This window comes from Aquila chrysaetos, chromosome 4 (assembly GCF_900496995.4).
Source record: "Aquila chrysaetos chrysaetos chromosome 4, bAquChr1.4, whole genome shotgun sequence".
NCBI lineage: Eukaryota > Metazoa > Chordata > Aves > Accipitriformes > Accipitridae > Aquila > Aquila chrysaetos.
In genome coordinates, this window is record NC_044007.1 from 59,020,082 (window position 1) to 59,045,405 (window position 25,324).

Sequence of the window (25,324 nt, forward strand, 5' to 3'; positions counted from 1 at the left end):
AACTCGCACTGCTCCTTGGCTTTTTCTACCAGCCTAGCAACTAAAGACCTCCTCCCGTTAACTGCAGTTGTCTTTCAAGATGAGAGCATCCCCTGTGAGCAATGCAGTTTCCATAGAAATATTAGCAACTGTGTAACTCCAAAGGGCAATTTCTCCCCTTACGTTGCTCATCCTTGCTACTCCAGTATAGCCAAAAGGGTGCAAGAATGACTCATTTCTAAATATACTTAATATTTGTGGTATAGGCAGGACTTCAGATAAGATGATGTACTCTGATGGAGTTCATTGTAACTGTATCTCTTGCAACAGCCAAGGCCTTGGTTTCATTTTTAACTGTAGTGGAACATATCTTGTTTTAGAGTACCAGATCTCTTTTTAGATTTTTACCTGAATGGGAATGTCCTAGTAAAGTTACTTTACTCTAGTTGGAGAGAAGTAATGAATGAAAAAGATATTGCATGTAGATTTAATACGAAAAAAGTTTGCGTTCCACTTGATGTAGGTAGCTTTTGTGCTATTTAGCTGATTAAAAAAAGTTAAGGATAGTTAACTAGATAGTGTCCAGATTCCTGTCTCCATGGCCTATGCTTTGGAGCTTATGGAGCCCTCTGGACTCTGTTGGCATTGCAGATGGCTATTAAAATAGGGTGGGGTGTGGTTTGTTGGTTTTTTTTGTTTTTTTTTTTTTTTTCCCCAGTGAAATTGTTGTATTATCCAAAAGGCTTGTCTGTGGTGTTTATGCTGAAGAATTTATTACCTGTGAAGGCTGCAGAGAAGGATCACCGAGAAGTTTCTTAGCTTTGACCTGCAGCCACTTACACCAATTAATTGGCGCTGCCAAAAAATGAATAATTTTCATACTTTTTAGAACACACATTTTCTTTGCAAAACTTTGCAAAACAGATAGCAGTGAACATCTTAATCCAGATCGCTCTAGATGAACTACTGAGTTTTTTTTCAGATTATTGCTTTGATGGATAACATTCTGTGTGTGGTTGACATATTTTCCTCTTTTTTTCTTTGTTTTAGCTGAACTGGAGTTTGTTCAAATCATCATTATAATTGTGGTTATAACTGTTATGGTGGTAGTGATCATCTGCTTGTTAAACCATTACAAACTCTCGACACGCTCCTTTATCAACCGACAGAGCCAAAGCAGAAGACAGGAAGAAACTTTGCAGACGGTGAGTATGAGTCCTTTGCACTCAATTCCTTCTTGTGCTGTACAGGTCTGCAGCAAAGCCTCCTGAGGAGTACAGGCAACTCTTGGAAAAACTTCTGATGTCACTTTTACTACTCCCTATAGTTAGGTCTTTTGCTGAGGTTGTGTTTGTCAGTAGGAAAAAAATCAGAACATAAATTCAAGATACACTGTCTGATTATTTTTAGACCCTGCTATGTTTTATGTAGCATATTTCCATTTTGCATTTGGAGGTTCAGATGTGACATCCTGTTTGCTACTGCTGTAATTTGAAGGGGAGTGGAGAGGGAATGAATGGAGATCACCTGGGGTGTGAAGATTTGAAATACACATTGTTGTGACTTTCCATATATTTACTAATATCCTGGAGTTGCATCACTGTTACTATTTTGTGAAGCTGCATAACTATTTACTGGATCCAAAACCCTGGTCCAGTAATGGCCCAGGAAAATGTAATGTTTGTTTCACTGAAACAGCAAAAAAATGTTAGGAAAATGATCCCTCCAAGGACCTGGAGTGGTTAAGATGTGTTGTTACAGAGCTAAAGGCTTAAGACCAAATCTCGGTCGAGACTTGTAAAGGCTGTCCCTGGTCAACCCAGCAGTAAATGAGCGTTTAACTTGCCTTGTGAGCCACGAGTTTGCTGGGTGGGATGCACTTGTTCCCTTCTGAGGGTTAACCACAGGGTGTCCCTGACCTTGGGACATCCCCGCAAGCCTGCAGTGCCAGCAGTATCTTATGATGTTGCAGGGAGATCCTTTTCCTGCTGTGCTTTTGGATGTCCTCAGAGTGGTGCCCTGGGCCTCTTTGCTGACTGCCATGGCCAAAGGGCCATTTGTGAGGGTAGCCTTCTGATGGTTTGAATTCCTGGCAACAAAGTTGGGTTCACAGCTTCATTTAATTTCACTGTCAAAAAAATTATCTGACTGTAACTGGAAGGCATGATCCTGTAATGGTTTACGCCAGTCATAAGTCCACAGTCTCCCCTTTTCTTTTCATCCCGATCCTGTGTTTCCTCGTTCTATGTGCTTCTTAGGGAGCTGCCAGGGTTGTAGCGAGAAGCATCAGGGACCTGATCTGGCTGAACAGTAATTGCTTTTTTTTTTTTTTCCCATGGTTAGATTTCAACCAGATCAGTGAGCGAAGTGCCCAGCCAGGGGAGGAGGCAGGGATGCCACAGTCCAGCCTGGCAATTGGCAGCTCCCTCCTGAAAGCCAGCTGTAAAGTGTGATGAACGCAGGGTCCCCGAAGCTCTGGCTTAGCACATCACCTGCATCCTTCTGCTGGGGTGAATAGCTCTTACCTTGGAAGCTGCACAGGGAGGAAAGGAGCTGTCTTCTCAAGGGGAAGTTGTCTCGTTCTCTAGCGCTTTGGTAGCACAGGAATATTTAGCTCTAATTTGGTTACGGATGAAACTGGAACTTGTCAAACCTTAACCTTGTGGACTTCAGGGCTAGAAAAATTGGCGAGATTAATTTGAGTGTTGCTTTGAAATAGATGCCGTAATTCAAGAACCACACTTCTGTCTGGAAAATGTTAGCTATAATTACCTAAAATGAAATAATTTGAGAGAGAGGAAATGCATTTTCATCTACGCAGATCTTTTAAAACTGCAGTAAGCTGTCAAATGCGTGAAGTAACCCATTATTTCCTTTGTATGGTTCGTTAGTATTGTCTGTTACCAGAGCGAGTGGTGCCTTTTCTCTTGGAAGCAAGGGAGGAAACATAATCTTCTTGTGAAGAAGAACATGCAATTTGGCAGTGGGGACTTGGGAGCTGCTTTAGTATCCAGAACTGCTCTTAAATCACTTCTAAAACACTGACTCAGTTTCAATTTGATGGCACCCTTGTAAGTAATGATAATCATAGCCAAGTGAGCATTTCATGGGAATTGATGATTGGTTGGCAAGAAGCAGTTACTAATTTGTCTGAAAACTCTCTGGTATAGGTTTGTCATCACTATTGCTCATCTGGATTTCTGATAAGCTGAAGCTGTTCTTAAAAGAACGTCATACTTGTGGAGAATGGGACTTTGGAGGTCTCGGAGGTCAGATGTCAAATATGTTTGAATTTTCCTTTGTCTCAGGTGTTAGGAGGAAATTCTGATAGAAACTGGTTGTGCGCTGCTTGCAGCGCAAATCTTGAAAGTGGTGTGTGGTGCATGAGAGTCGGGAAACTAAAGCATTTGCTCTGATGTGAAACTGGAAATGACCTGTCTGTTCTTGTTGTCCACAGCGGAGTGAGTTGCACAAGGTAAATAGTGTGAGGAGTAAGATGGAGGTTAGATTATACACTTCTAAAATATATTTATTTTTTAACCAGGCAGGCCTTGTTCTGTGTGCAAATGCTATGGATAAGTGGATTCTCTTCCAAGGGAATTATTTTTTTTTTTAAATGGTATATAAACTCTGAAAACAGATTTAAATGTTTATTAACTACTAGTGTCTGAAGAAAATATCATTCTGACTCAGGCCTTCTGTTGGTGGAGAAATAGTGAATGGAAGTAGAAGCAGTTCAGCAGTATTTCTTAAAAGAAAATGGTAAAGCAAATTAATTGACTGTTGGTTAGTTCCTGTAGCAAACTATGATGTGAACCTCCACCTCGCGTAAATGAGGTAGCAGACATGTATCAAGAGGCAGAATCCTGCCTTTCCTATTCAGATGGGCCTTTTTTTTTTTTTTTTGTCTTTCTGTTACCTTCAATTTTCCTTTTCTTCGAGCCTGTCCTATTTCTAGATAATCATGCATTCCAACAGCTGAGCTGTGGCTGAATTGCACAGATTTCTGGCCCTGTAAAGACCAGCTATCGAACAGATGATCTCTCGTATTCTGGGTCTTCTAGAGATTGTAATAGAAATGAACTGATAATTTATCTACTGCCTTTATTGCCAACCTCACACCTATGAAACTCATGGGTCAGGCCTCCAAATAACAAAATAAAAGGTGTTTGTGGGTTTCTTCTTTGTCTGATTGAGCTTCCTTCATGTTTAAAGAAAAAAGGCCTGGAAGTTGAAATTCTTATTGTCTTCCAAGTCCAGAAATTAGAATATTAAAAAGATATCACTGGAATCACAAGTGATAGTAACACTCGAAGGGCAGAAAAGGGATCGATCAAAAAAAAGTTGCTCTTTGACAAGAACATGCTGAAAAGTAGTTGTTACATTCCTGTTCTGTAAATATGCTTTCCTGTGTGACCACCAGTTCATCTTTCTTCTTTCTTTTTTCCTCCTTTTCATCCCCTCTCGAGTCTCATCTTCCAGTCTTTCGCCTGGTCTTTGTCTTACTACCTTGTCTGGTGTGCTGAGGCCTTAAACAGATTACGTCAGGGGCAGGACAACCTTTGAGCGTCCGGGAATACTGGATGCTTCTGCAGCAGTGCTGCTGAGGATGCTGTCCACCTTCCCAGGGTGAGCCTTGCCCTCTCCTAGCGTGGCTGTTAAAACACTCAAACCCTGTTTTAACATTAGCAGAAATATGATTTTTGGGGTTGTAACTGTGGGAGGTGGAACGATGCAGAGTGACAACTGTGATGGCATGAGCAGCAACCTGACATGAGCGTGCACAGTACTGAATGGTGCCCATATCACAATGGATAAAATATTGAATGTTTCCCCTGATCCATCAGCAGGGTTTGGCTTCGCAGCTGGGAGCGAGCCAAGGTTTGCAGAGCATCTGAGGGGGATGTGGAAACTGTAGGGTCTGGAGTATACCAGGAGCATGCCCAGGGGCGATTCTCTAGGACAACACAACCTCTTCTGTGGGAACGACTGATGCTACTGGCAGTGCTGGGGGTTTTGGGGCAGAGCCACGTGGCAGCCTTGGAAAGGCACATCCATGCACAGGGTACGTGTGTCTGATATCCCGGGGGAGGTATGTGTTGCAGCATTGCTGCCTGTGACTTGGAAGGACTCGCATTGTATAGGGAGGGTAGCGTTGCTGGTAACCAAAACCACCCTGCTGGAATGTAGGTAGCTGTGGCTGAGCTGCTGCTGTGGCACTGCTGTTTGCTGGGACAAAACAAAGATAAATCTTGCTTTCTGATGATTAACTTTTAGTGTCATCACCAGTGATTTCCAGGGGGACATTGAGGGAAAAGAGATTAACTAAGTGACTTACAGGGAGGCACTTAAAGAGCTTCTGATGTTCCTAAATTGATTCCTTCTCCCTATCCTGGTGGCTTCTGTCTTGGTGTCTTTTTCTCTTACAAAGTGGATCTTGGTGGAGTGCTGAACACTTGGACTGCCCCAGGCCCACTCCTGGCAGCCAAGTCCCGGGATCCATCACACAAGATGCTCACCCTGACCAGCCCCCACCTCCCAGCACCGAGGGCAGCATTGCTGCTAGGGCTAGTCAGCTTGCATTAGGACCTGCATTGATAATGCCCGTCTCGAATGCCAAGCTGCAGGAGCACAGCTGTAAAAATACTGTCCTCATTCCTGGAACAGCTATTTCAGAATAAAGGGGGAACATCAGGAGGGTGACAGAAAATACTCAGTAATATTGACAACTCCAGGGATTTGTTGGTGATTTCAAATGTTAGCCTCGCCCCTTGGCCTTTTAAATTATTCCCTACCGGTGTTAGCATTATTCCTTCTGTTCCCTGCTGGCATCCCTGGGTCACTCATTCTCATTTTCTTACCGACATGTGCAAAAGAAAGAAAATTCCACTGGGAACAAGAACCCAGTCTATAGCTGGGAGACAGTGTGAGTGCTGTAGACCACCCTCCTTTGCCAAACCTTTTCCTTTGCACCAGACATCAGTTGGCAGGAGCTGGATGTGCACTGTGTTCTCCTGCCATCTGCATGAGGGACATGGGCTTGCCTCTTCCTCGGGGAGTGCTGCCAGGAGGGACAGCGTGCGCTGGCTGCTGCTCTTTGAAGTCTACCACAATAAAGTCAGAACATCTTTAATAAGGGCAGGATTGTCTAGGAAATCTGCAGGTAGGACTAGAAGCGAGGAGCACCAGCTTTGGGTGCCTCCTGACTCAGTGTGTCACCTTGGGCAACTTTCCGCATCTCCAAATAAAGGAGGAAGGATAATAGTACTTACTTCCTTCACTTGTATGAAATGAAGATTACTTAAATTGGTAAAGTGCTGCGAAGTTGGGGGGGAGTTTTAAAGCATTAAGTAACAGAAATAATTGATGTAAGTGTAGGGAGGCAGACTGCATGCGAGAGGTTTAGTGCTCTCCATAATTCTCTTTCTAGTACTTCTCCTTGGTACCATGCACTACTCTGCCAGGCACTGTAACATTTCCTGCCCTTGAGGAAACACATCTTTTAAAGGAAAGAGCAGTCCTGCTGGAATAGTTGTCATTCTGTTGGGAACAACGCAATAGTTTGCTTTGCTTGTGTTCAGCCGGGAAAATGTTGCTGTTTTCAGAGCTGCGATGGGGTCTGTATTGCCCAGGAAGAGGCAGGGAAGAACGAGCCCCTGCACCTTCTCGCAGCATATTGAGCAAGCCAGTGCTTTAATGTGGTGTAATCTATCGCTGCCACCTAGGGCCAAAATCAGAAACTACACTATCTGAAACAGTTCACTTGCAGAAGAGCTGTGTATGGTTTTGTGTGTACATATACACACAAAAATAAGACAAAAATCTGAGTTTAATCGAGGGGAAAAGAGGGACCTTCTTAATTGTAGTGCATTTCAGAAAGTGGAAAAACTGACTTTTGTTTCTCAGGAAATACAATTTCAGGCAGAGTTCCAATTCTCAGAAACTTAAAAATGGAGAAAAACTGAAAGTCTCCGTAAGAGTTGGTAAAAAAGAAAAGTTTGGATTATATGGGGTTGTGGTTTAACCCCAGCTGGCAAATAAGCACTGCACAGCTGCTTGCTCCCAGTGGGATGGGGGAGACAATCAGAAGAGTAAAAGTGAGAAAACTTGTGGGTTGAGCTAAAGACAGTTTAAAGACAGGTAAAGGAAGAGCCATGTGCGCAAGCAAAGCAAAGCAAGGAATCTGTTCTCCACTTCCCATCGGCAGGCAGATGTTCAGCCATCTCCAGGAAAGCAGGGCTCCATCATGCCTAATGGTGACTTGGGAAGACAAACGCCATCGCTCCAAATGTGTGTGTCCCCCCCTTCCTCCTCCTTCCCCCAGCTTTATATGCTGAGCATGACATCGGATGGTCTGGGATATCCCTTTGGTCAGTTGGGGTCAGCTGTCCCGGCTGTGTCCCCTCCCAACTGCTTGTGCCCCCCCAGCCTCCTCGCTGGTGGGGTGGGGTGAGAAGCAGAACAGCCCTTGGCTCTGGGTAAGCACTGCTCAGCAACAGCAAACACATCCCTATGTTATCAACACTGTTTTCAGCACAAATCCAAAACATAGTCCCATACTAACTACTGTGAAGAAAATTAACTCTGTCCCAGCCAAAAACAGCACAGGGATGCTTTTGCTTCATGACAGTTTGAGTAATTTTTCTTACTGAGCATAAATTTTTACCTGCAATTTATTCTGAGTTAAAAATTCTTCTTCCGGTAAATTTCTTTCCTGCTGTCTGTCAATGTGCTGATGCTCAGCTGAGGTAGTTGGATGACACTACATGCTCCAGGAAGCACAGTGTTTAAAAATGGCCTCAAAAAGTCATCTTCCTAAACTGTTTAATTCTAGAGTCTGTAAACCTTTGTAAAATACAAATTAGGCAAATTATCTTAGGCTTATCCAGTTTCCTAAGCTCTAAATATTAAGTTAAATAATCATCACCATAAGATAATTAAGTAGTCACCCAGCTGGATTTATTAAATGATGCTGTTATTCCAAAACCTAATCGCAAAATTAATTTCTGTCAATTATCGTGAAACTCAGGAATGGCAAAGGTCAGCAAAAGACATAGCAGGATCCCTAAGATTTTTCTTGCTTTGGTGTTATTTGTAGGAGCTAGGATTTACTGTGGAGACTCATCCTTTTTCATTCCAAACCCTAACAGAGTTAAAAATGAATACAATATAGGGAATGAATGCATAAGCTTTCTCTCCCTGTTACTTTTAATTACTGAAGCTCATGCCTGAAGACCTTTAGTCCCTTTAAGAAGGAACAAGTTGAGGTGGCTAGCTATTGAGAACCTATAAGAAGCAGGTAAATGGTACACTGCCCACAGAAAAAAAAAAATGGGTAAATTGCATTTGCTCAGGTTTAGTTCTCTGGTATGTGCAATCAAGGCTACTTGTACAAATCCATGGGCATTCAGTGTGAGGGGGCATCGAGCAGGACTGCCAGCCCTGGATTTGCTAGCTGGGAAGTGCCTGTCGGCACGATGCCAGGCAGCGCGGTGCTGGGGCTGCGAGCTCACGCCAGGCCTGGCGGCTGGTTAGCCGTCACGCCGAGCCGTATTGCCTGTGCCTGATTTTGTCTTGCTCACAGGATGAGAAGTCACTGAGGGAAAAGAAGTCGAAAGTAGTTTATCATTAGGCCGTTCTACCTTGGTATTTTGAATGATAGAGAGAAACAATATGAGAGAATATAAATACAAATGCTGTCACTTCTTACTTGATTGTTATTGATCTGAGCACAGGGAAACATTTTAGCTGTCCGATGAAGGTCTGTAAGTAGAGGGACAAGGAGAGAGCAAGAAATAACTTTACCTCAGTGTAAGTCACCCCAGATTGTTCGTGGCAGTCCCGGCATGTTATTTCTTACATCTACAGCTTGGGGCGAAAAAAAAAGTCATGAGGATATTTTCCTGAGGTTTTTCCTTTCTTCTTCTCTCAAGCCTTTGCCATCACCCCGACAACAGTGGGGTAGGTGGGCACCAACATGTGGTTAGCTTGTATCTACCCAGTGCAGGGGAGGGGAGGATTTTCCTGATACGAAGACTTGAGAAAGGTAGATAGTAAGTCTCCTGTGGTGGATGCAGCGATTTCAGGAAGGCGGAATGACTGAAAAGGCCAAAATTGGGAAGATGGGGCAGGCACCTGCAGTTCTCTTGTTCGAGACAGATGCCATCTTATGTAGAGGAGATGGGGTTTATCTGTAGAAGGCAAAGTGCAGAAAACCCTTATGGCATTTCAGGGCAAGATTCAGCAAAGCGCTTCGGTGTGTTAATTTTTTATTAATCTCCTAACTTTTCTCTTAGCCTTGGAGTGTTAGCAGAAGGGCATGTCTAAGTAAGTGGTTGCAGACAGACCTGAGCAGAGTCTGCCTTTGCTCCAAGCTGGCAGTTCCCAGGCCAGCCCTGAAGTGGGAGCTGCACAGCTCAGTAGCGAGCTACTGAGTCTGGCTCAGAGGCACCCAATAAAATATGTGCTATGTAAAAGGATAAGAGGTGTACAGTGTGTGATATTAAGCGTAAATGATTTCCTTGTTCTGTTGTATCCCTCAAATCTGTATAAATATAAACCCCATAGAGCCATTCATAATTAAGCACTGGCATGCTGTCCATTGTCTCTCTCTCTCTTTTTTTTCCTCCTCTCTGTATTCTTCCCATATTGTCATACTGCTCTCTGCTTAAAGTTTAGGAAGCCCCTCTACATGTTTGTATTTGTCATTGCAGGTCACTGTACAATAAGTTCATGTCCTAGAAGGATTCAGGGATTCTGCTATAGCTGAGTGCAGGAAACTCAGTTGCGTGCTAGCTCCTTCCGTTTCTCCTTGCCTCTCTCGCTGTCCATTTTAAGACTTATCCGTACGATAAGTAAGAGTGCAGTGCCTTTTCCTACATTGGGCCAGTTAGTCTGGGCTTTTTCTAGTGGTGGTGAGACAATCCTGTACTGTGGCACTGGACCAACCACGTATGCGTGGTGAGGTTGGTCTGCATGTGGTGTGTGAGCCTGGTATTTTCCAAGCGTGGGCATGCTGAGCACATGCTACCCAGCCATCTGCTTGGGGAGTTCCTCTGGCTCCTGGGATAGAGCTCTTACTGGCGGTTGGCTGCTGCCAAAGGATTTATTCAGCCTGCTGCTCTCTCCAGAAGAAACTGTAGGGAAGGGAGTAGCTACAGGTGGGCTGTAGGACACACGGTCACAGAGGCCAAGTTGCTGCACATCCTTGCATCGTAAGGATCTCGCAGCTTTGGAGTTCAGCTACATCCCAAGCTGTTGTATGTCCCAAGCTGTCTACCTCCTTGAGTAGTTAGCCCGGAGTGAGGAGAGCCTTGAGCTCCTTTGGTCTCATTATCTTGGTCCGACTATCCCAGCACCCTGGTCGCATTCTATGGGGTCCCTGTAGCAGCTGCAGTGCCTCCAGGCAGGATCTTCCACTGTACCAGGATTCAGGCATCAGCAGTAGAAGTAACGGGCAGCTCCACTCTTCTAGCATGTTGTTTGTTAGGCATCGCTGGTACCAGGTCTGTGTGCCGAGGCTCAGCATGCAGGTCCTGCTCCATCTCGGCACAAGGAGTTTTTCTCCATATGCTGCACTATCTCCCTTGGCTCTTCTTACTCTGCTGCCCTAGGGGAGATGAACCCTAGGATGGCAATTGTCGTTTCCACTTCCACATCAAAAACTCTCTTTCATAAGGGAGTTTAAGTAACACGAGTGGTGGTGGTAGATTGAATTCCTTTCTGGGTTAGGTCATTGGTTTTGCCTTTTTTCCTCTCTTCTGAGCCTGAACTCATTAAAGGTGAGACTGAGACAGTTGCACTAAGCATAAAGCTGCCCACTATCATATTATTCAAACCATCACTCGGGAATCTGCTGTTGGGCTGTGTATGGCCTGTAGTTTGCGAGCAGTTAATTGAGCCCTTTAGTTCTGACTAGTATGTTTTACTTAACAATTGCAACAGGCTTGGAGCCTGCTGGGTCAGCTGCTGATAATCTGATTATATTTAATTGTGCAAATATACCCTCAGATATTTCAAAATGAGGGCATCTGGGTGATGGAGGGGTGGAAAGGAAGGTGGGTACAAGTATGCATATACATGTATGTATGCAGTTACAATTTATTCTATTGACAAAACCTCGTATAGGCACTGAAATACATGAATCTAGGTAAGATTTGTCTTTGATATCAGGCCTTTGCAAATGGGGATACTTGCAAAGGGAAGTTGTGAATAATGGCAATTGTCAGAAGTGATTGACCAGCTTTGTTACTCAAAGCAGTTCCCTTAACAGCTGAATCCTGTGGGAGATTCCTCTTAGAGCAGCTTTCCTCTGCGGTGGACTCTCCTGACAAGATCACAGACGGCTTTTGGTCTCTGAGTGTCATGATGAACATCTAGTTAGGTCTATTTTTACATCTGAAATATGTTGAAAGATGCTATGGTGAGAAGAAGCAGTACAGTAAGATTTGAAAGTAGTCTATACAGGGTAATGCTTTTGGGGACAGGATGCATTTTTCTTCCTGTTCCTGAGATTTCTTCTGTCTATAAAATCATAAAACTTGAATTAGCACCAAGAAAATAGTCATGCCCATACAATGTTTTGATTTTCTTTTTTTGCACCAAGACTGAAATTCTGTGCTTTATAGCTGCCCTAATGTGTCCTTGTCAGCTTCAAAAATTTCCAATAAAATAAATCCATTGTGGTAGTTACTGCTACTCTAAACGATTAATTGAGAAGAAAAATAATGATACATCTTGAGCTGTTTTCCCTTATTGACGTGTTGTTCTTCACCCTTTTATTCTGCCCTGAGTGCTGGTACAGTATCAGAACAGCCCTTCAAGGCATGAGAGAGAAAATATTTTGGCCTGAGAAGGTGGCTGGGGAAGTGGTTGAAGAGGGGAACTGGTGGCTGAAACCTCAGCTGCTTAATTACTGTTTATGGTGGGAATTGGGCAACTGACAGTTTTGACCAGAATATTACCTGGGTTTAGAGTGACTGCTGCTTCACTGAGATTACAGATGCCAGGTTTCGTGGCAAACTGTTTTGGCTCTGGTGTGTAATTGGGATCCTGGCTGGCAGGTCAGCTTCATCGGACCTGCCGACGTTGCTGACGTTGCCTTGCTCAGCAGGCAAGTGCTGGTGTCTCCTATCATCTCTGCATGTTGCCACGTGCTTGTAGCTGCGACCGGCTTGCTGGGTCCTCAGGGCTTGTGAGGCTGGGTCTATGGACGGTGTCTCCAAATGGACTTGCAAAACAGACCAAGCTTGACTTTCTTGTGTGCATAGCTGCTGTTTGCTCTAGTTTTGGAAAGAAAGAGTTGGGATGTTACTTGTTTATCACCTCTCCCTAGGTGGAGACTGCTAGTCCTTAGAAGCTGACTGCTTGTAAGAGTTGTGGTATTGAGGCAGGAGGGTGATGTGATCTATTAATTTTTCCTCTTTTGTTGTTTTCTTCTACATTCCAGGAAGGGTGCTTGTGGCCTTCAGAAAGCTCGGTTTCGCGCCAGGGTGCTTCAGAGGTACAGATTTTTTATTATCTTCACCAATGTGCTTTCCTCTTCCCTGTAATGTGTATTTGGCTCTTTTCAAAAACATGCATCTATTTAGTAAATAAAGCTTTTTCGGTGTAGACCAAGAGCCAGTTTCATGTGGACATCTGAGCCTGCCTTAACTCCCATTCCATAAATGCCTAAGGCTTTTTCATTAAAAGAAGGAAATTCTGCCTACCTGACACCTCATCTCCATCAGCAGCTCCCTGTATCATAGTAGGCATTCACAGGTAAGTGGTGGAGGTGTGTCTCACTCATGCAGTGGCTCAGTAATTTGAGTATTCAGTGGAAGCTGGGAGACCAGTTGTTCTTGTCCGAGTTTTTCTTGGATGTACAAAACATATCCTATCACGAGTGTCTCCCATCTTCCAGCTAGCACAGATTCCCGGTCTATGTGATAATTTGTGAGTGTATTGCTCTGAGTGGTTCAGCTCTTCTGTGACAAGCAGCAAACCTTCCTGGTGGTTGGTCCTGCATCTATGAGGATAAGGGACTAAAGACCCTGGCTGGACCCAAAAATGAGAAGAGCAGTTTGTTAAATCTAGATCTAAGAAGCTGAAGTGTCTGTCTAGATCTGGGATAGACCAAGTGAGGAGAAATAGCTCCTCACAGAGTATCTTGAACTCTTCCTTTTGTAAAGCCTGACCTTCTCCAGGGCTTAATACACCAGGGACATTTTTTCCACTCACAGTGCAGAAGCCTTGCAGGTCCTCCCCAGAGGCTGAGTTCTGGTGGAGAGCTGAGGGGGAGGAGGACACCTGATACACTCTGGTAGTGAAGGCGTGAGATATGCCAGGCCTTTACAAAATGTACTAAAATGACCATCTGAATTCTTCGGTGATGCAGGGTGTTACATTAACTCTGAGTAGGAGGGGGAGGCTCAGACTGCAGCTGAAAGTCAGTATTGGGACATTTTCGTAGAACTAGTCAATTGTCAAGACTAGAGAGAATGCATTTCCTGTGTTCAGAAACAGAATCATTTTCTCCTGGCTGTGCATGTTATAGTGTCAGAAGGAGCTGTGTGGGGTCTTGGTCTTCCTTCGTGAAGCTGTTCTCAAGTGTCTTGTGTTAGATCCTTCCTGCAACTCCTACCTCTTCTTTCCATATGCACGCGTGTGAGAACACGTGTGCACAATATCTGCTCGGTTTAATCCCAAAGATAGGTGGCAAAGAGAAGCATTTTGCCTTTTATCAGTTCTTCCTAAATACGGAGCACCCACAGTGCTTTGCTCAGATGTGGAGTCATGTGTGTGTCTCTTCCCGTTTCAGATCATGTATGCTCCAAGGTCCAGGGACAGGTTTACCGCCCCATCTTTTATGCAGCGGGACCGTTTCAGTCGCTTCCAGCCCACTTACCCTTACATGCAGCATGAGATTGACCTTCCGCCGACCATCTCCCTCTCTGACGGGGAAGAGCCACCGCCGTACCAAGGCCCGTGCACCCTGCAGCTCCGGGACCCAGAACAGCAGATGGAGCTCAACCGGGAATCCGTCAGGGCACCGCCCAACCGAACCATTTTCGATAGCGACTTGATAGACATCTCGATGTACAATGGGGGCCCCTGCCCACCAAGCAGCAATTCGGGCATAAGTGCAACCAACTATAGCAGTAACGGAAGGATGGAAGGACCGCCCCCGACGTACAGTGAGGTCATGGGGCATTACCCAGGCTCCTCTTTTTTCCATCACCAGCACAGCAACGTGCCTCCTTCCTCGCAGAGGGGGAGCAGACTTCAGTTTCAGCAGAACAATGCAGAGAGCACAATAGTCCCCAGCAAAGGCCAAGACCGGAAACCGGGAAACCTGGTCTAAGTTACTCTCCCAGGTGCATTTGAACTGAAGACAAGAGAATCAAGCAGGGCGGCGGAGGAGGACCCCCATGCTCCGGTGCACAATGTTGTTACGTTTCACGTTCTACAACTTAGTAAAACCAAACGTGCAAACCAGTTCTTTGTTTCTGATTCCTTTCAGGGGAATTGCATGCAAAGCAGATTGAAAGAAATACAAACTTCCATTCAGTTTGTCTACGAGCAGTGTTTCAGGAAAGAGGGGGGGATATATTATTTTTTTTTAATAAACTATTTCAATTATTTAATTCTAAAAGTGAACTTAGCACAGAAATGAGGCTTGTACAGCCTGTTTTATACTCACTGAATGGCAGAAGGAAGAAGGTGGTTTTGCTAGATAAATGGGGGAAGAATTGGCCAGTTTGCTTTTTTTTTTTCTCCCAGGGTGTGGATTTTTTTTTTAATATGAAACAAAATTCCTGTTTTGTGTGCCAAGGTATAAAGTTGAGAACTTAGATGAATGCAAGGAGTTAATTTGTGTTGTGATAAATGTGTTTTAAAAAGTTGCACTATCTTAATGTTTTAAAAAAATATATATGAGGGAACTGTTTTATGTGAAGTTCTTCTATATGTTGTCTTTTCACCTGTGGAATAATGATAGAGCCCCAGAAGTAATCTGGAGGAGTTTGCCCCCCTCCCCCTGGGTTTGCTAGAAAAAGGGGACAGGACTTAGCCTAACATCTCTTGACTTCTACAAATCAAGAAATACAGGGACACTTGTCTTTGCAATAACTTGCATTCAAATAACAGTGCATCAGTGAAGTGTCTTGGAGACTTTTGGGTGGAAGAAGGCAAATAGGAAATCCCAGCATTTTCCATCACTTAGGGTTTAGCTATTTTGCAGCGTAGACTATTTGTTTTGTAAACGGCAAAACAAAATCCCAGATGTGTTAATTTGTATTGATTCTAACTAAGTGCTGCCATTCTTTTCCTTTGCATAATACAGTATTGCCAGTACTTACAGTTCTAGAGATTTTTGTCCTCACTGTAGCCTGAAATGTATTTAGTCACATATCATGACATTATGCAATAAATTGTTTAAAAATGCAAGGTGGGTTTTTTTCCCCTGCAATGCCGTTAAAATACGTGAGACACTATTGTGCTTTTCGCTCTCCATTTCATCCTTTAGATACTGAAGTTCAGTCCTGGAGATCCATCCTGTTGAAGTGAAGGGGCCTTTGTAGCTATAACCGCCCCATGCAGTTTCCGCAGCAGCACCGAGAGCGCTCGTGTCGGTGGTGCTGGCTTCTGCGGCATCCCTAGCAGTGACGTGGGAGCACCAGTTATTCTCACTGCAAACCATTTTGCTCTGGGCCCTGTTGCAGAAACCCTCCTCCATGTATGTCATCTAGCTGACGCCAGGACTACACTCATGGGTAAAGACGACTCGCATATTAACTAAGTGTCTGTAAGCCCTAGTTTTGCCATGCTGGTCTTAAGAGTAGTTGGAAAATGTTACCTGCCTGTAAAGTGGCATGTGGGGTATTTCTTCCCTGGCTGTCTCTGTGTGGAAGCACACGCAGCGCTGGAAGGCAGTTGACAAATGGTGATAGTGGCATCACAAGCACATGAAAAAGCACAACTTGCACTTAAAATGCATTTTGGAAATGGACTTAAAGTAAGAACCTTTAGAGTCTTAGCTTGAATAGTTTCTAATACATATGTGTATGAGTGTGTCATAGACCTTTTCACTTTAAGATCTTTCACTTCTTTCTATTTTCTTAAGCCTTGTGCTTGGTTTCGGGCAGCAGCCACTGAGTGCCCTGAGGGCGCAGTGGAGGAGTGCCGTGCCCTGGCGCCTGGTCCCATGGCTGGAGGCTGGATTTCTGCAGGACTTCTGTACACCGGGGGCTCTGATAACTGAAGTGCATCTTTGATCTATGCAGAGTTTTAATGCCAAAACAGTGTGTGTGTCTGTGTGTATGTTTTATGAGCCTCAGTGTAGATTATTTTCTTCATAAGGTAATTTGGTTTTGTTCTAGTTTAGAAAACGTTTGTGTAACTGTTAGTCTGAATATGCAGCCTCATTTGTCTCTGTAATTGTTTTTTGGTCTTAGTCACACTGGTAACGCAGAGTAAAGCTGCCTTTTAATTTATGTATTATTTGAAGGGAGAGAGAGAGATTGTATGATGGGATTCACTTTCCCCCCTGCCCTCAGACCCACAGGACAGGTGTTCCGGAGATGACAAGATGGCTGTCAGTCAGCTAAGGCTCTCATCTTGTCTGGTTCCTGGGAATAAAAGCTGTGAAATTAGATTTTTGCAAACAACCTGTGAACATAATTCATAGTTAAAAAGCAAAACAAAACAAACAGAAGACAAACCCAGCAAATGTTGGTTTTGGTCTTCAGTGACTTTTGTTGTCCTTCAGAAGTGAGTTTTTAAGCCAGAGAAAGTGTGTGCCTACACAGATACTGTGCTATTGCCTAGATGAGGATTATTTAGCCAAGAAGCCTTCCGGCGAGAACAGCTGGAACTCATTTGTCATGGCAGAGCACACCTGGACTGGGCCCTGGGCTTGGACCGGTTGAATACCAACCTTTCCCCATGCACAGATCTCAGTGAAGTGAGCCTTGAAGTTGCCTTCAAAGTCACCTCTTGGGAACATGCTTGCTTTGAAGACAGCCCTTTGCCATCTTTTGCCAGTGGATTTATGCACTTCCCATTAACATCGTCCAGTATGATGTGTGTGCACTCTTGTCTCTCAATTTTTCTTGACTGAGGAAATTTTTCTTTGTGTGGAAGATGTAACCTGTTCCAGTTCTGTAGAAAAGGTTTAAAAAGAACCTGGTATTTGCTCACCTAGTGGTTGCATTTCCTCTTGCATCTTCACCTTCTCATTGTATTCTGCTGTCCAAAGCTAATGTGCAGCCAGTGTACCTGCAAGGTCTGAAAGCGTAGTCACTATAGATGAGCTTGCAATCTGCTACTTTTGTTTTGGGGCCTCTTACAGGAGTAAATATGGTATTTTCTGATGAATATTGGTGATCTCTGATGGGAGTGCCATCAATAGTATAATGTTGCAACAGTGTGTGTTTTTCTATTTTTTCTTTTGTTGCAGTGAGAAAGAATATGCCCTTGCTAACAGAACAGAATGGTAAAAGAAGGAATATCAGAATTAGATAGCACGATCAATCTTTACAGGCTTGGAAATTGGCAATCTCTGAAGATAAGTAATTCTATGAAGCATTTATGGAAAACTGCCTTTGAAAATGCCTGGAATTAATAAACTGTATTCCAGAGCCACTCAAATGAAGCTTTGTAAATTATAAAAGATTTCTGCAAACATTGTAGAGTCAATCATGTAGATTATACCTCCATACTGGTGTTTTGGTTTATGTGTATCATGCACAAAACCCACACAATATGTGTGTGGAGTTTTCTAGGTGATGGATCATATTAGCCTGAATTCTGGTTGCATCTCCTGACCTTTGCCTAGTGACCCGTCTTCCTAAAATTCAGTCCTATGGTGTCCCCACTTTAGAAATTTTTAAGTTAAAGGTACACATAAAAAAAATCTTTTAAGAAAGAAAGCATTATGACCTCTGCCCTACCAGAAAGGTTAATTTTTCCCTTGTGTGGCTTGGCATGGCTCCCTTTTTGGTGCTAGATATGCCCCATGTTTGGTGTTTTCCTATGATCTTGTAGGGCTAGAAAAGGCAGGGGATTTAGCAACAGCAAAGAGGTTTCTCTCCCAATTTCCCGATGGAGCACTCAGCACTTAGCTCTAATTCTGGATGCCCATTTAGCCTGATTGTGGTTGGGTTCGTCTCAGTGCTGTACGAGCAGGCTCTGTGTATGTGACGCTGCCTGAAAGATGTGAGTGAGGAATATGAAGACTAGTACCCAGTCAAGGGAGCAGTGTTGAGGTCCCTTTCCTGTAGCATGTGGCACGTGCAGAGTTCACGGTACTTTGCGTAATAGGTTGTTTTTGTCAGGGAGGACCTACTTAAGCTACTCCTGGTCTTGTCACTGATGAACTCTGCACTTGACCCAGTCTCGGTCTGATGTGACTTTATTACAGCATGCTTTTTCCTTGTAAGTATGAAAACTCAGGTGCATGCCCCCTGTACAAGTTCTTAATGGCTAGTGAGGAAGGCATTTATGTTCCTGCAGTCATGGAATCTGCAGGAACCATGGGTCAACTGTCCTTCATTTGGCTTTTTATTATTGCTTGGCCACTTCTCCCACCAATTTGCCCCAGCTGGAAGCTGCTTCTGTTATCCCAAATCTCTGAATTTTTGTGTTGCAGAAATATAAAAAAACAAAGTGTTGGTGAGATTTTTTTTTTTTTTTTTTTTTTTTCCTCCTGTGAATGTGGTTCAGGGAAGGGCAAGGAGTGAAATTACATTGTTTCTGAAAGAATGCACTTTCTTTGCAATAGGGCAGAAAGCCTTGTCCTGCTGGAGAGTCCTGTGTGTAGGCTGTCTGGAACAGCACTGTCTGAAGTGGTCGTTTCTAACCCTGCCAGGTAGTGAGACAGTGGACCTTAAAACTGACACTGATCTCTATGGAATGTTTGAATGGTTTGGAGAAGATTGATTACTAACCTTTCTCTGACTCTGAGCCCTGAACGCTCATGGTAACTAAGGTAACCTGATTTCATAGGCAAAGGAAAAAGAAAACAGTATGCTGGTGAAAGCAGATATGCTCCAAAATTGTTCTTTGCTTTTTTAATTCCTTTTTTTTTTCCTTCCTTCCCCCAAGGATAAACAGTAGGCTTGCTGGTACATTTGAAGGTATTTAGGATTATTCACAAGTTCTCTCTGGTCATTACCATTAAGTCATGTCCATGCACATGTGTGTGTATACATACCTGCATGCAAACTTGTGCCTGTATCCTACCCCTTGATTATCTACCTATTAGTTACTATTCCATAATCACCTTCCAGAAGTGCTAAATGGCTATATATTGGGCTCTCAGGAATAATGACAGGTCATTTGTCAAACAGCTGGAGGCATGAGGAATATTTGCTTTTCAGTCCTGTAAATGTCATGGCCCTGTTTTTATCAGTAGGGGAGTTCCTTGCTACGCAAATTCTTACCCGTGACGTGGTGCACTAGTGCATCAACCATCTATCAGCTCTCTCCTTTTGGGTGAGCTTTGAAAAATCCTCGTGCTTTTGGGACAACCTTAACGTAGACCTCATGTATTGATGTACAGGAAGGAAAGGTACTTCCTGTACTCTAAATCGCAGAAGCATGCTTTTTAAAACCTAGCTGGTGCTGAGAACCAAGTGATCCATTTGTACAGTGGGTTCAGATGAAGGCTGGCTTTTGATTACATCTTTGCTTTTTAGATAAAGGCTGTTGCAAGTAATTTAATTACACATATCTGTTCTTTACCCGCACTGCGTTGCCTGCTTGTCAACTGGTGCAATTTCTTTTCTCTTAAACTAGCCCCAGATGTGTCAATTGTTTAAATCCCTGGAAAGAGGCACTCTTACTGAATTGTCTGAGACCTGTTGAGGCCTTTTAGGGCACGGAAAAGTTCCTTTTGAGAAGGACATGTTGAACTTACAGAGGTTTCCTGTCCGAAGACTCTGTTCCATATGTTTCGTTAGGAAACGGAAGTGTAAAGTTTTGAGAGTGGCCCAGCTGAAAATGTTGGTTGGTAAGATTTTTTGTTTGTTTGTTTTGTTTTATTAATACTTCATATATTGTTTACCAGTCTGTGCACATTAATTAGGGGTGTAAATTACCTTTTGACCCACCTCCGATTGCCATTGCTATGCTGGCAAAAGCCCCATTGGGCACACTTGCACCAGCAAAAAAAGAGTCATTTTCTTGGTACGGCTCCATTTGGGGAATTAGCAGAAGCCGTGCCACTAAGTTCAGCCTCCAAAACCAACATCAGCCCTGCACTGCCTCTTCCCAGCAAACTCAAGTGTGAGCGGCTCAGTTTCGATGAAGTGCTTTACCACGCTAGTAAGTACCACAGACAAGCAGTGGAGGAGGAGTCTACTGGTGTTTTCCTTGAAATTGCGACTATTTGCATTAAATATATTTCAGGGGCGCTAATGCCGTTTTTGTACCGTTCACTACGTTTCTCCTGCTTTCAAAAGGGAAAACGAAGCATGATTTTGTCTTAAAGCGCTGCAAACTCTCCTGGCTCTTACTTCTGCCTTGCTGTTGTCTCTTCCATTTTTAGACTGAACACAAGCAACCCGGGTATTGCTAGCATCGCTTTCCTGCTATAAAAGAGCTTACCTTTTTGTGTTGGTTAACAATAAAGAAACAAACTGGTAACCTAGATACTTCCCCCTTCCCTCCGACAGCCATGTGACTTACTGCCAGAGATGACTCTGTTATTTCTTTGCTATATTGCTGCTGCTGCTGCTGGTTTAAATGGTTTGGTGCGTGAGCTTTCTGAAACAACGTGGTGTGTGTAGGATCTCGTGGGTGACGAAGCCGTCTCTTTTCTTCTTCCTTTCTCTCCTTGGGTTTGTGCTTGTCTGTCTGCCATGGTAGGTTTATTAATGAATTATATACGTCCGTATTAGATATAATTTTGAGGAGGTTTGCATGTTGGTAGTTTGTAAGCAACTAAGGTGCCTCATGTTCAAGTCTGAGCAGATAGGAATCCCCTTGCACTCGAGAGGGCCTGATCCAAAGCCCGGTGAAGTTGGTAGGAAGACTCTTGCTGACTTCAGGGGGCTTTGGATCAGGCCTTATGCTCCCACCTTTGTTGTGCCTCACTTAAAATGGTGCTTTTTCAGTTGTCTGTCTTTTTTTGGGTTGGTTTTTTTTCTTTGTATGGTGCTGTGTATAACTTGAATATATTATGCACATATCCTACCCAATGGGTAGAACAAACGAACATACAAAAACAAATAGATGTTGTTAATACTGTAAGATAATGTATAGATGATACCAATTTTAACACACACAAAAAAATGGCATAGACTTTGTGAATGCCAACTTCTGTGCTTGGTCCTTTTTTGTAAGAAAATTTGCAAATGAATGCATACAAATGACAAAGTCTATGTATTTTATTTTCCTATTAAATATCAATATAATATCATAAGGGAAGAAGTTTGAACAAGTCCTTTTTGAGTAGCCTGTGTATAGCAATTGGTTGTTTGATGCATCTTGGCTGTGAAGATTTGTTCTCTCTTTTTTTTTTTTTTTTTTTAAATGTGTCACTTTAAGAAAAAGGAAAAAAACACAAAACAAACAAAACCTCCACAGCTTTAACCTTGCAACTAGATGCTCCTCGTCTTGGTTGTTGCCTCGCTATTGCTGAGTTGGACCAGTATTAGTTACTACTTCTCCAGCAGATATGTTATTTATTATTATTCTTGATTAACTTTTTAAAAAAAAAACAAACAAAAAACAACAAACTTAGAAATGGGCTAAAACCTCTTGAATCTTTTTATCCACATCCTAGATTTGAAGTGAAGCTCAGACAAGTGGGAACTGACCCAAACCATCCCTACAAAATCAAAACTAGGCCAACGAGAGGTTTGTGCCACCAGCCAGCCCTTGCTCTGTGCCCACTACTGGTACACGGTCCTGCCCCTGCAGGCGGGCTTAAGGCTCGGTGCGTGTAGCTGGGACTCGCCGATGGCCCGGGTGGCTGCAGGGGTGCAAGCCTTAAGGGTAGGCAAGAAAAGCCGCAGCTAGTAGTGAGCTGAATGCAGGGTTTGAGCGCGAGGTTTGAGTCGGCAGCGCCGCTGCTGTGTTGGCCTCTGACAGCAATGGCTTCACCCAGGTTCGTATTTAAGAGCATGGAGAAATGCCTAAACCTGTTCAGGCCCAAGGCAGGAAGCAGTGTGGGAAGTAATTCAACACTTTTTAACTTTCTGCCGGGCTCCGTCGGCAGTTTGGGTCTCCCCTGGTGTCTCCGCACGCTTGGCTGTCCGTCCCTGTGCCCCCGCACGCGCTCGGCACGGGCTCTTCGGTAAAGCAAATACCTCAGGAAAACTCAACATGAAGTTCTAGTGTAGAGACTTGCAGATGCTGTACTTATTTTTCTAAACTGTTTGTTCTAACTATCCCAGGATGGTAGGTGATATAGAAGTTTATCAGTCCGAGACAGACTAGTCCTCTCACAGATGGATACCGACTAATCTTTCATAGATACTCGTGTCTATATGTAGCTTTTTTATACTTGTCAGGCTTTAACCACAGATGTAAGGTAGCAATGTGTTGGGATACGTTTGAGATGGCGTTTTCATTTGTTTTTTCAGATGACTAGCTAAACGCTACGCTAAAACTCAGGGGGCCTTATCCGGGGCCCAGCGAAGTGGTGAGGCTTCCTCTGGTTTGAGTGGGCTTTCAATCTGGTCCGTCACGCTCGAGGATGGTGCCTTGGAGCACAGTCCTTCACGACTTCTCTGTCGACCTGAAATTTCAGCTACACGTTTGTAAATATCTTTTTAAAAGCCCTCACAGGAGTCCTGTATCTGAATGTTGATCATGGTTGTTTTGGGTTTTTTTGTTTTGTTTTAAAGAAGTGTGTAAGTTTTTTTTATGGCCAGTTCTGCATCATCAAGCCCTTACAGGTAGCTTGTATCCATCCCTCCATATATTGAACTGTTTTATCAGTAAGTGTGTACCGTAGGGAAATACCCGTATTTCATGACTGTCGTTTGTTAACTCATTTATTGTTTGTCAGGGCATAGAGTAATTGGTTTGGAAGTATGCCTTGCCTGGCCACCTCCATGTTTCTGTTTGCACTGCAGTACCACTTCTGTGCACGAAGGAAGAAAAACGAACAAAAAACCCCAGGCCTTGACTAGGAAGACTCTGTACAGAGCAAACCTCCTGCTGGAGGAATCTAGGGTAGGATTTATCATAACAAAACTTGCATATTGAGTGGACCAAACACGAGCATGTCTCCTTTTAGAGGCACTAATTTGCTTTGAAGCTGCAGTGGAAAGAGCAGACTATTAAGTGTATTCACAGCTGTGTTCACGCTTTTCTGTTTACCACAAAGCACAGCAGGCAGCCAAGATTTTAAAAGAAGTATAAGCAGAAGTTATGAGAGCCTCAGGCATCATAGACCTGGACAGCAAAAATAATAATAATAAAAAAAATTCACTTTAATATTCTTTAACAAAGCTTTTCTACTTGTAGTACAAAGCCTACATAAGCGTCGATAGGGGTTTTATCTTTGTATAGCTATCAACTGCCCAATGCTGCTGTGCTCGGAGCATTTCCTGATGGTATGTACATCAGTCAGGCTGTTACACTTAAAATTAACCATCAAATGCCTGTTTTTAGAGTGTTGACCCTTTCTTTGTTGTGTCTCGCTAGTTATTTTACAGTGTAAAATGCTTTATTGCTGTATGGATTTTTTTGTATTTCCAACATTGCGCCTTTCAAGGTCACGTTTTCAACACATCTCTTACTTTTGTCCATTTTGTTTCAAGCTATTCTGAAATATGTACAGCACTATCAACAATATTTAATCTTTGTTTTAAATTCTATTGTTGTAAAAACAAAGCTATTAAAACCATTAAGACTTCTTACAACTGTATTGGAATTTCTCAATAGCTGTTCATGTGATGCTATGACAAACCTGGCTTGCTTTAATTTTTTTTTTTTATTTTATTTTCCTTTTAACACAATTAATTTGTTGCTTATTTTCCACCGTAACTCCCAGTTATATACAGGAAAAGATTTCAACTGTTGTGTATCTGACTCTTTTAATTGAGCAAATGGTGATGTCCTAGTTTTTAGACCTAAGGTCTGTTTATTGCAATACTTTTAAAGGAAGATGTTGCTCTAAGTGCTGTTGTTAGTTTTAAATACAGATTTTATGCTTGTTCTTAATATGCTGTGGTTAAACCATGGCACAAAATTATTAAAAATCATGAAATGCATTTGTCTCCTGTGGAATTCTTTTTCTCGTTGAAGTGAAAAAACAAACCCCAACAAAACAGAAAAGGTGAAAAGCCGGAGTGGCTTTCTGTAGAACAAGTACTTGTCTCTTTCCCTTGCGGGTTTGCTGCTGGTGGTGGATGATTAAGGAATCAGAGGGTGGACTCAATCCTTGAAGCGTATGGGAGGGCCCTGGGAAGCAGCTGTCTGATGAGGATTTTGCATCAGTGTTCTGACCCTCAACCTTTGGTGATGACTGCCGGGATGATGTCAGGTGCTTCTGCTCCACCTCTCTGCTGTAGCAGGCGGCAGCTCTGTCAGAGCACCTGCCTGTCACCCACTGTAGTTAAGTCTAGGCATGTCATCTAACCCTCTGGGGATTTCAGTTCCTGTAAGTCAACAACCCCAGCTCAACCTCATTTAAAGCAGTGGGTGTTGGTAAGTGCCTCTGGCACATCAGTGCTGAGTGACCACCTGGGAGATGAGCAGTGGCCCCAAATCATCGCAAAAATTGGTTAAAAAATGAACGTACAAGACACGGCTCGTGGGAGGGGGAAGCACAACCTGGTTTAAGACACCTGGGGTGTGCTTTGGCCAATGCTTAAAACAAGAGGAGTTGTGGTCCGATATGGGGGGGAAGAGAGGGATGGTACCGTTAGTAAGAACAAAAGGGTCCCGCGAAAGACATTGTCTTTGGTAATACAGATCTTTGCAAGGTAGATCAAACTATCCCTGGCTGGTACCTGTCATTTTGCTATACCAAAGCTTAACAAAACTAGGAAGGATTTTTTTTTTTACAGAGCAGTTAGTTTCTGTTTAAGTATAAAGTGATGCTTTATTTAGTATGCTTATTAATGAAATAATTCTCTTGTATTATATTTTATACCTGTGCTTGTGCTTGCTGAAGCTTGAGCTCTCTGTTGTTGAGGTGTGATGCTTAGAGGGAGGTAGTACTTCAAACCTGGGCCTTTCTCGCAGGTTTTTTCAAGAACAAGTGGTCTGCTGCGGGAGCCCCAGCCCATTCCTGACACCTGCCTTACGGAGCAGCCTTTGTATTGCCCTCAGATAGGAACCAGGGGGTGTTCCCCTTGCTGCTGCTCGTTTCAAATGGCTTGGTGCTTTCAATGTTACAGTACTT

The 25,324-nt window shown here is 43.4% G+C and overlaps 1 protein-coding gene across 3 annotated transcripts in view; it reads left to right on the top strand.

Annotated features, from left to right (window-relative positions):
* Positions 1–24,188, top strand: part of LDLRAD4 (low density lipoprotein receptor class A domain containing 4) — a 248,936-nt gene extending 224,748 nt beyond the window's left edge. For all 3 annotated transcript variants that reach the window (XM_030011407.2, XM_030011409.1, XM_030011408.2), the window contains 3 exons: positions 1,030–1,184; positions 12,428–12,481; positions 13,781–24,188. In XM_030011407.2, coding sequence (XP_029867267.1) covers positions 1,030–1,184; positions 12,428–12,481; positions 13,781–14,323 — 752 coding nt within the window. In that variant the 3' untranslated portion in view covers positions 14,324–24,188. The remainder of the gene's footprint in view (positions 1–1,029; positions 1,185–12,427; positions 12,482–13,780) is intronic.
* The last annotated feature ends 1,136 nt before the right edge of the window (positions 24,189–25,324 follow it).